The sequence below is a fragment of the Protobothrops mucrosquamatus genome, unplaced genomic scaffold (assembly GCF_001527695.2).
Source record: "Protobothrops mucrosquamatus isolate PMUCROS unplaced genomic scaffold, P.Mucros_1.0 scaffold518, whole genome shotgun sequence".
Classification (NCBI taxonomy): domain Eukaryota; kingdom Metazoa; phylum Chordata; class Lepidosauria; order Squamata; family Viperidae; genus Protobothrops; species Protobothrops mucrosquamatus.
The window spans coordinates 536,345-547,878 of record NW_015386831.1 but is presented as its reverse complement, the minus strand read 5'-3'; the positions used below and the strand labels follow the sequence as shown (position 1 = coordinate 547,878).

At 38.2% G+C, this 11,534-nt stretch overlaps 1 protein-coding gene across 1 annotated transcript in view; it reads right to left on the bottom strand.

Annotated features, from left to right (window-relative positions):
* The window catches only part of RTN4IP1 (reticulon 4 interacting protein 1), a 15,087-nt gene extending 3,584 nt beyond the window's left edge, over positions 1 to 11,503 (bottom strand). Inside the window, exons 1-8 of the mRNA XM_015816896.1 lie at positions 10,706 to 11,503; positions 9,108 to 9,259; positions 7,679 to 7,747; positions 4,395 to 4,519; positions 3,540 to 3,588; positions 1,439 to 1,575; positions 834 to 1,017; positions 597 to 689 (exon numbers count right to left, since the gene is read on the bottom strand). Of these exons, the coding sequence (XP_015672382.1) occupies positions 597 to 689; positions 834 to 1,017; positions 1,439 to 1,575; positions 3,540 to 3,588; positions 4,395 to 4,519; positions 7,679 to 7,747; positions 9,108 to 9,259; positions 10,706 to 10,994 (1,098 nt within the window). The 5' untranslated portion in view covers positions 10,995 to 11,503. The remainder of the gene's footprint in view (positions 1 to 596; positions 690 to 833; positions 1,018 to 1,438; positions 1,576 to 3,539; positions 3,589 to 4,394; positions 4,520 to 7,678; positions 7,748 to 9,107; positions 9,260 to 10,705) is intronic.
* Between the last annotated feature and the right edge of the window lie 31 nt (positions 11,504 to 11,534).

The following is an 11,534-nucleotide window of genomic DNA, read 5'->3' as shown; positions in this document are numbered from 1 at the left end:
CGACAAGCGTGCGCAGCAGAAAAGGAGACGTGCCAGAGATTAAGCTGAGTCACTGGACCACACCCCACAGGCTATAAAAGGGTGGTGGTGGCCATTTGGACCTCTGTGACGGACAAAAGCTGAATCTCTGGCGAAGTAGTTTGCTGTGGCTTTAAACTGTGTGTATTGTTTTTTGTTTCTGTGTGCTTGGAGTAAAAGGCCTTGGCAGGCAGCTACGGAGCTGCTGCCAAGTTTCTTATCTGTGAAGTGGTGTCTGGAGAAGTCTTTAACCCTCGGCTGGCTGTTTGGGTGTGTGGGTCGGACGGGGACAGAACAGCATGCATTAATGCTCTTGAGTTCTTCCTGACATCGGGATGAAGGGGTCAACCCCAAGGGAACTAAAAAGCTAGAGGACCACACTCTGCCAATTACATCTTTTCTAGTAAGCTGATGTAGTACAATATGGGAAATAAAACAGCCCTCCCACCACGAGGAATATTCAGCAGAAAGTGCACCTGCTGGCGAGTTGCTTTCCTGCTAAACTTAGCAGAAAAGCTGGAACCAAAACAACATGGGTTCATTAAATAGCAAAAGTGAAATTGCTCGTTTAGCCATACCTTTCCTGCATTAACGAGAACTGCAATCTCATCCAGATAAGGACCACTTGATGTAAAAAATGCCCATCGGTAATGGATCCCATTATAAAGATGCTGTAAAGGAAAGAAAAAAGAAAAGAAAATTAAGCACCAAAAAGTAAGCAAAGCTGCATAACCTTCCACAAACATTTTAGTGAGCTGCCACTTACATAAGCAAAGGACAAAAAAGCAAAAAATACTTTTTATTTCCTAACTGACCTTCAAAACTTTTGCGCCAATAGTGATGCCAGTCCGTAGCATGCCATCAGCTACGCCAAGTCTGTCCATGTTCACTAAAAAGGGTGTTACCAAAGACACATATCTGGCCCCTGACCACTTTCTGAGCAGATTAGGAGCCCAGTTTTCAGTAGATCCACCAACATTATCCAGGATGAAATCAAACCTAAAAAGAAAAATGCATGCACCACTTAATTTTCAAAGAGTAAGCGACTCAACATGACATGTATTTTCCCCCTGTAGGAAACAGAAGCACAAACCATGCTAGAAATCAATATAATTCCTATAAGATACTCAAAAGAGGTGAGGAAGAAGTTGTCTTTGAACAAGGGTGGGCAACTATGGTGACTTTACGAACTGTGGACTTCAACTCCCAGAATTCCTGAGGAATTCTTGTCCACAGGTCTTGAAGTTGCTATAGTTGCCCACCCTTGTCTTAGGGACAGGGGCCATCTGAAAGTGAATTTCTAGTTTGTGGAAAATAGCAATGCTGATTTGCAAGGTACCCAGAAAGTAAATAGCCAACCTCACCATTGGAAAAAAATTTTTGCAAAACACACCAATAATTTAATTACATTACTACGTACATGGGTAAATTTTTGAGCTGTTCTTCCATATTTTCAGATTTGTAATCAATTACGTCATCTGCTCCAAGACGTTTTACCAATGCGCTGGCATCCTGAGAACACACTGCTGTGACATGACCACCCCAAGTTTTCATTAACTAAGAGAGAAGACAAAAAAAGGAAAAGAAATCTACAACCACAGACACAAAAATGATTCAACTCACCTGCTATGAATGCTACACAACTTCCCTGGTTCTAACTCAAGTTTACAGCAAGGGCTGTTTTGTTTTGGGGATGCTACAGGGATCCTTGGCAGTGTCGCATTTTCCACAGTCTTTCATCCTTAACATCTTACCCACCACACCTCAGGATGGCAAATGGGGAAGATTAACTTGTTTGTCGTCCTTTCTGCATTTTTTTTCCAGTTTGCATCCTCATTTTTTAAATGATGTGGCCCAAACATAAAAGCCTTACAATGCAACAGCATCGCTGTGTCTTGAACTCTTTTTTTCCTCCTGCTCCAATATGTGTTTTTGAGTATCTTCCAAAATGTAATTGTCAGCTCTTCATGTTTTATACCTGTGTGCTTTACAATACAGGTAAGATCAGGGGTAGGCAACCTGGGCTCTTTTATGACTCATGGACTTCAACTCCCAGAATTCCTGAGTCAGCGTACCCCTGAGGTAGACCCCTGAGGTAGCTATGCTAACTCAGGAATTCTGGGAGTTGAAGTCCATGAGTCATAAAAGAGCCCAGGTTGCCTACCCCTGAGGTAGACCTTGACTTATGACTGTAATTGTGTCCAGAATTACAGCAGTAAGTCATGCCGGTCATTAAGTGGGTCATAAGGTGGTCATCTTTTTTGCAGCAGTCATAGAGCGAACATTAATGGAATGCTATAGTTGTTAAATTAATCCACCGTCCGCAATGAGCTTTTTTTGTCAGAAACCAAAAGTAAATGCTGATTTCCAGAAAAAAAAGTTACATATTTTGATCATGTGACCACAGGGCACAAAGGCAGGGCAACTGCTGAGCACCCAAAATGTGATTTTTGGAGGGGCAGCCCTCCAACTTTGAACCCTAGTCATAAGGAGCCCTGCAGAGGTCTGTTGAAACTTCAAACAGTCACTAAACAATGGTCACAAATTGAGGACTACCTGCCAATGATGTTTTAAAAACCTTAACTCCCAAAGAGGGTGTCTTATTTCTGCATTGCTTTTAATTATGTTCCGTTTTACACTAATAATTATCTCATTCTGCAGCAATTTCCCACAAAGGAATCATTGAGGAGCAGGGATTCATGGAACGCTTAACCTGAATTAACACATGTCCAAATTCACATAATGCGCTGTCGAAGTTTTTCTAAGAATCTCTATAAACTACAAGGCAATTGCTAATATTTGTTTGATTGCACAGCTCAAATACTCTTAGTGGCGGTATTACAGTATTTATTGTAGCCACTATTATAAATGTGAAAATAAAGTAACAAAATGGAGGCTAAAATATATAAGGAACAACAAAGTAACAAAGATGATTAGGGGACTGGAGACTAAAACATATAAGGAACAGTTGCTGGAATTGGGTATGTCTAGTTTAATGAAGAGAAGGACGAGGGGGGACATGATAGCAGTGTTCCAATATCTCAGGGGCTGCCACAAAGAAGAGGGAGTCAAATTATTTTCCAAAGCGCCTGAAGGCAGGACAAGAAGCAACGGATGGAAACTAATCAAGGAGAGAAGCAACCTAGAACTAAGGAGAAACGTTCTGACAGAACAATTAACCAGTGGAACAACCTGCCTCCAGAAGCTGTGAATGCTCCAACATTGGAAGTTTTTAAGAAGAGACCGGACAGCCATTTGTTTGAAATGGTATGGGTTTCCTGCCTCAGCAGGGGGTTGGACTAGATGACCTCCAAGGTCCCTTCCAACATTATTATTATTATTATTATTATTATTATTATTATTATTATTATTATTATTACTACTACTACTACTACTACTACTACTAATAATAATAATAATAATAATAATAATAATAATACAATTGCAAAAGACTCTATTCTAGGTTTCTTTCAAGAAACAAGGAAAAATTCTGCCAAGATGATCAGATTTAACATATTTACCTGTATAGCAAAGGTACCCACTCCACCTGATGCACCAATGATCAATATTCTATGAAGCAAGAACAATTACAAATAATGAAAATATTAACTTCTGTATAATTTTATATCTAGTGATCAAAAGGATTAAACTGATAAAATGCCTATTGTGCAAACTGTGTTTAAGGAACTCAATTTATATGGTGCAGCGTTAAGAAACCATAAATTAAGAGGAAGCTACATTTCAGGTAACCTTAAATTTAAAATATTACAAGTTTAAAGCACAAGACAGTAATATTTAAATGTTTTACGAAATGCAAGTAACATATCAACATAGTAGAAATTTTATGAGAATAAAATAGGTAAATTGATTACACTTGGTTAACACTGGCATAAAGGATAAAATCTAGCAACGCTGAGAAAATTATACAGAAGAAGAATAATTTTTTAAATTTATCTGTGACATATTCCTATGCCTGATATAAGATATTTAAATTAGTTATGTTCAAAGAAGTATTATTTTACAAAAGCTAAAAAGCATGAAATCTATTATTCTTTAAAACAGGGGTCCCCAACCCCCAGTCCGTGGACCAGGACCGATCCACAACATGCCGGCAAGCGGGCCACTCAAACAAGCAAAGTTCCATCCTCAGAATGCAGGCAGTATTCAAAACCATTACCCCCTCCGGTCCACGGAAAAACCTTTCTCCATGGCACCGGTCCCTGGTGCCCAAAGGGTTGGGGATCTCTGCTTTAAGAGATGCTAAAATTGAATCAGGAGGAAAATACTCACACTCACAGATATCCAAAGAAAGTTAAGGACTTATTTTGGACAAGAGAGTCCATGATCAACTTCTGATAGATCATCTGGCTGTTTACCTTTTGTCAGGACAATTTTCTGCATCAAGTCCCCCAGCATTGGACACTGCAAACCATGTTGTTAGGCCAACATAAGGCAAGGACGCAGCTTCAGTGTGAGTGAGACACTTCGGTTTCCTTGATATCTGCATAAAAATAAGTGCATGGAGATATTGTCCCGTGTTCTCTCAAGTCAGAACTTTTTCCTTAAATGCAGATCTACCAAAGAAAGCAAATGAACACTCACTTGTCATACATGTATCTCTTATGCATTCAGTTTGAGGCAGTTAGAAAAACCTTGTATTTGGAAAGACACCTCAGGATAATCAATTCTACAAAATGAACAGCCACCCTTTAGGTAGTACAGGTCATCCTTGACTTACGACCTCAATTGAGTTCAAAGTATCTGTTGCTAAGTGAGACATTTGTGAAGTGAATTTTGCCCCCCTTTTCAACCATTCTTGACACAGTCGTTAAGTGAATCACTGCAATTTTAGGTTAGTAACACAATTGTTGAGTGAATCCAGCTTTCCCACTGACTTTGCTTGTCAGGTCACAAAAGGTGATCATATGACCCCGGGACACTGCAACTGTCATAAATACACGCCAGTTGCCAAGCATCTGAATTTTGATCACGTGACCATGGGGATGCTGCAATGGTTGTAAGTGTGAACAACAGCCATAAGTGTCACTTCCTGGAGCACTGGGGAACTACCAGAGGACTGGAAAAGAGCTGATGTAGTTCCCATCTTCAAAAAAGGGGAAAAAATAGATCCAGGAAACTACAGACCTATCAGCCTGACCTCAATACCTGGGAAGATTCTGGAAAAGATAATCAAGCAACGAATCAGCGAACACCTAGAGGCAAACAAAGTCATTACCAAAAGCCAACATGAGTTTGTCAAAAACAGATCATGCCAGACAAATCTCATTGCGTTCTATGACCAGGTGACAAAATTAGTGGACCAGAGGAATGCTGTGGATATAATTTACTTGGACTTCATTAAGGAATTTGATAAAGTAGACCACAAGCTACTACTGGATAAGTTAGAAAAATGTGGGTTAGACAGCATCACCACCAGATGGATTCATAGCTCGCTGACCGGCCGTACTCAGCATGTAGTCCTCAATGGGACTGCATCTACATGGAGGGAAGTGAGTAGTGGGGTGCCCCAGGGCTCTGTTCTGGGCCCAGTGCTCTTCAACATCTTCATCAATGATTTAGATGAGGGGATAGATGGGGAACTCATCAAATTTGCAGACGACACCAATCAGGCAGTCATAGCCAACATTCCAAAAGATAGGTTTAAGATATAGAAGGATCTTGACAGACTTGAACATTGGGTGCTATCTAACAAAATGAAATTCAATGGTGAAAAAAGTAAGGTTCTACATTTAGGCAAGAAAAATCAAATGCACAGGTATAGTATAGGTCTTGCTCAATAGTAGTAACTGTGAGAGAGATCTCTGAGTCCTAGTGGACAATCACTTAAATATGACTCAGCAGTGTGCTATAGCTGCCAAAAAAGCTAGCACAGTGCTAGGCTGCATTAACAGAGGGATAGATTCAAGATCACATGAAGTGTTAATACCACTTTACAATGCCTTGGTAAGGCCACACTTGGAATACTGCACCCAGTTTTGGTCACCATGATGTAAAAAAGATGTTGAGACTCTAGAAAGAGTACAGAGAAGAGCAACAAAGATGATTAGGGGGCTGGAGGCTAAAACATATAAGGAACAGTTGCTGGAATTGGGTATGTCTAGTTTAATGAAGAGAAGGACGAGGGATGACATGATAGCAGTGTTCCAATATCTCAGGAGCTGCCACAAAGAAGAGGGAGTCAAGCTATTCTCCAAAGCACCTGAAGGCAGGACAAGAAGCAACAGGTGGAAACTAACCAAAGAGAGAAGCAATCTAGAACTAAGGAGAACTTTCCAGACAGTTAGAACAATTAATCAGTGGAACAACCTGCCTCCAGAAGTTGTAAATGCTCCAACACTGGAAGTTTTTAAGAAGAGACTGGACAGCCATTTGTCTGAAATGATATAGGGTTTCCTGCCTGAGCAGGGGGTTGGACTAGATGACCTCTAAGGTCCCTTCCATCATCATCATCATCATATCATCATCACCATCGTCATCATCATCATCATCATATTATTATATTATTATTATTATTATTATTATTATTATTATTATTATTATTATATTATTTTATTCATTAGACATGAACCTCAGTCAACTGAACATTCAAATTGGCTGACGTTGATGATTGACACGGGTTGCTACCAGCATCCTAGGTGTCAACCATTATTATTATTATTGTTGTTGTTGTTGTTATTATTATTATTATTATTATTATTATTATATTATTTTATTCATTAGACATGAACCTCAGTCAACTGAACATTCAAATTGGCTGACGTTGATGATTGACACGGGTTGCTACCAGCATCCTAGGTGTCAACCATTATTATTATTATTGTTGTTGTTGTTGTTGTTGTTGTTGTTGTTATTATTATTATTATTATTATTATTATTATTATTATTATTACTTTTTCGGTGCCAGTGTAATTTTGAACTACACTAAATGAACTGTTGTAAGGCAAGGACTACCTGAACTGTAAGTAAGACTTGGCAGTAAGTGACGGGTCTTTTCTGTAACCTTCTCTGTCTCCACAACGAATGAACGGCACTGACAGAACGCACATCTGATTCTATCATAAAGGCAAGCAAGAGAATGCATATTCTCTATCTGTCTTGGGGTTATCCTGCAGAGCTTTGCTTTGCCAGCTGGCCAAATAAAGCACAGTGCTTTTGCAGCAGCCAGTCAGATCCCTCTTTTCCACTCTCTTTTCCAAAGCCAAATAGAAAAGAGGGAAATGCTTATAATACTATGAGGATCCGAGTGGAGATTCTATGTTATTTTAATATTCTATGTTATTTTAATATTTTAACTTCAAAGGGTTTTTTTTACCATCTGAAGGGTAAATATGGAAATAACACATTTTAGGCACAGTGGTTAGAATGAAGTATTGCAGACAAACTCTTTCCACAGTCTGGAGTTGGATCTTGATGGGGCTCGAGGTTGAGTCAGCCTTCCTTCCGAGGTTGGTAAAATGAGGACCCAGATTTTTGGGGCAAGGTACTGTCTCTGTAAACTACATAGAGAGGGCTGTAAAGCACTTTGAAGCGGCATATAAATCCAAGTGCTATTGCTATTTTTAAAAACTACAACTTTATTATTATTTTTTTGCATTCGCGCATGTTTATTTCATTTGAAAATAAAACTTTGTTGACTTACCTCATTTCCACTTGCTAGAACAAGCTCTGACAAGGTACCTTGTTTCCAGGGTGGAATTGCTGCCCATACCTGAAAAATAAAGAATCTGAAATATTTTGTTTCTACAAAATAACCCAATTTTTGGACTTGTGGAAGGTGGTGTATCTAAAGCAAGCACTAAAAATTCATATTCCTCATTCCATTCTGGAAAACCTTTCAGCAAGCTTTTGATTACCATAAAATACAATAAAAGAGAAAAATACTACTCTTTTCAATCTTAAATGAAAATCTCTGTTGAAGTCATTGGTTTCTACGCTAATGATTTGTAAATCCACTCAAAAGACGAAGGATTTTTTTGTTTTGTTTTTCTTTGCTTTTATTAGCCAGGACTTTCTTATGTGAGAAAATTCCGAAAGTGTTAATATACTGCCAGCTGAATTTAAAGAAGCAGCATGATGCAGCAGCTAAAAAGGTAAAATGCAATCTTCAGATGCATTAACAGAATGATAGAAGCCAGATTCCTGTACAGGAGGTAATAGTCTTAAGTACTCTTCACTTATTGAATCATACATGGAAAGCTGTGTCCAGTTCTGGATCCCATGCTTTAACAAGGATTTTTAACAGGTTTTTAAGAAGTTCAGAACGAAGTTAGCAGGATAAAAAAGGGTCTGGAAGCCAAACCTTACAAGGAACAACTAAAAGAACTTAACATTCTTAGCTTTCTAAAGAGGGGACACAAGGAAAATGTTACAGGTAGTAATATTTAACTTATGACCACAATTATGCCCCAAATTTTTGTCAATAAGCAAGACAGTTTTAAGTGAATTTTGCCCCATTTTACGACCTTTTCTCGCCAAAATTGTTAAGTAAATCACTGCAATTGTTAAGTTAGCAATATAGTTGTTAAGTGACTCTGGCTTCCCCATTGACTTTGCTTGTAAGAAGGTGGCGAAAGGTATCACATGACCCCGGGACACTGCAACCATCATAAGTACATGCCAGTTGCCAAGCGACTGAATTTTGATCACGTGACCATGGGGATGCTTCAACAGTCATGTGAAAAACAGTTGTAAGTCATTCCTTTCAGTGTTTTTTTAATTTTGAACAGTCACTAAACAAACCATGATAAGTCAAGGAGTACATGTTTAGCAGTCTATGGCTTTTACATACAGGTCAGATCAGATCTGATTTTTATTGAAACCATGGGCAAAACAAGGAACAATGGGCTGAAATTAAAGAGATTCAGGTTGAGTATTAAGAAGAACATCATAATAATGAGAGGAGTGAAGACATGAAACAATCTGCCTATTAGAGTGGATGTTTTCAAATGGGAGCTAGATAATCTGCCATGGTGGTTTGAAGATTCCTGTATAAAGCAGGAAGAAGGGTTAGGATCCTTTCCATTCATGCAGTCTATAATTCTATTATTCTACTTTCAAATTTCCATTACCTCATCTCCAGGTTTGAAATAGGAAACATTCTGTCCACATTCCATAACAATCCCAGAAACATCTCGACCTAGAACTAGAGGAAATTCATTGCCTTTTTCTGAAATGTGTAACGGATCTCGTTTCGCTCTTAGAGCACAAGCTCCATAGCCATCTATTAAAAGAAATGGAAAAACAGGAATCAATTTGTTGAGCCTTTATTGAGATTTATATACTTCTTTTCTTCACTTTTGTTGTTGTTAGCTGCGAAGTCGTGTCCGACCCATCGCGACCCCATGGACAATGTTCCTTCAGGTCTTCCTGTCCTCACTATTTGCTTGCAATATTCCCTTACCTTATTCATTCCAAACTGAATATTCCCATTTTACAGACTGAAAACTGAGACTGAGATAGACATCAGATTAGAGTCTTAGCCACAGTATAATCAGATATAATCCAGTATCCAGTTTGGCTTTTTTAAACAAGAAAAAGTGAATTTCTTTCTTTAAACTGCAGTCCCATCAGCCTGTCCCAAAAGGTTGTCAGATTTGTCTGAATTCAGTTTAGTATATAATGAAGTTTTAAACTGTGTATTTATAAACAAAAGTATGGTTAATAGAAGATAACAACAGAACTATTATTTTTGCTGGTGCTTCCTACTGCACATTTTCCACTTTTAAATTTACTCTTAAATATCATAAGCCAATGTGAAAACAGAAGGGGAATCTCCCCAGCAAGGCTCAGCATATCCTAATAGGATGATCTGACTGCAAGAGAAAATGAGGTCAAATTTCCTTGTAAGTGGTAAAATCAAGTAGGACAAAAAGGAATGAGCAAAGTCAAAGAGCAGATGTCAATGGAGATAATTCTATGCTCTTTCAGACTGGATTAAGAGAAAATTAAGTTAATGAAAATGTTTAAGCGGACACAGTTAAGGTTACAGTGCAAGAATCCAGGCCTATTCTATTAAATGTCACTTGCATTCTATGAAAATTAATAAATTTCCAACAATATTCACTCTGTAGATGATATTAGGCTACTGGTTTCAACACATTTAAGAGACTTTACTCTAAAGAAGCTCAAGGCACAATCTATTTATGAAAATCTCTAAGCCAGGATTATTATATCTTGGCTGCAAAAATTTAACAACCAGTAAAAAGTCGTAAAGAAATATAGACATTTTGATTTGCTTTCATCTAGTACATGTTTGAATTTTTACAATTCCAATCTGGTAGTCCTTGTTTAAGGTGACAAGAGAATTCTGTATTAATCAGCTTTTCTATAACTTTTTTTCTACACGACAAATTCATACAATACTAACAGTAAAATAAAAACATCTGGCACAAAACAGGTTATTAGAGCAGTTACATGCCTACTGCAATGTTCCACATGCCTAGTTTGTTTTTTAAAAAAAGATAATTAACATCAGACTCCATCCGGACTGAAATAAAAGTACAGAAAGCATCCATAAAATTTATTTTGTACTTTTACAGTTAGTTCACTGATGTTCATATCTATCTATCTATCTATCTATCTATCTATCTATCTATCTATCTATCTATCTATCTATCTATCTATCTATCTACCTACCTATAATATGCAATGCATAACATCTACTTACTTCGCATGTTAACATCTATGGGATTTAAACTTGCAGCATGAACTTTAATAATAACTTCATTAGGGAAGCGAATTGCAGGAAATGTCATGTTACTTGTGAGTCGGAGTACATCGTTTTTCCCATAGCGGTCAATCACCCAGGAAGGCATTGTTGAGCATCTTTGACAGGAAACGTGGAACTTTCTACTCAGCGGCTGTAGACTCAAACTCTTCCTCAATCCAGCCAGGCTAAGAGAGCCCAACAATTTAGAACATACTTTCCTGCTAATTATGTATCCCCTTAGCAACATTATTGCAAAACACAATAGAAATGTTAAGCCTCTTTTGTTCTGCTTTGAAAAATCTTCTAATAAATTAGAAAAGTGTTAATCCTTATCTTAAAATCATCATTTTGTTCCTTTACAGTTTGTGAAAAATCTGCCCTTAGTTTCTTTTTTCTCACAAGATAAGGGAAAAAAAACGTGGAGGAGAAAAAACAGAAATAGCTTTCATTGATCCTCCAGGTTGGTGAGCAAAAGAATGCTAAAGTTTACAGGAAGTAAAACTATTCTTTTTCTTTCCAATTCCAGAATGCAACACCCATGCACCAAGTCCTCAAGGCGATTGAAACTAATCTCTTCCACCAGCAGAAAAACGGCCCCAAATATTGAAATACTTCTCTCCACCCCTTCACAATGTTCTTCCTATGACTTTCAACTCGCGCAAAAATCTACCGTCTTAATCCTAAATCTGCTGCAGATCAGCGCTTGATACCCCCGGTCACCCAAAACCTATGCAAGCACACAGGCACCGATTGACAGGCTCCGGCGTCTGGACCAATACAAACCCAG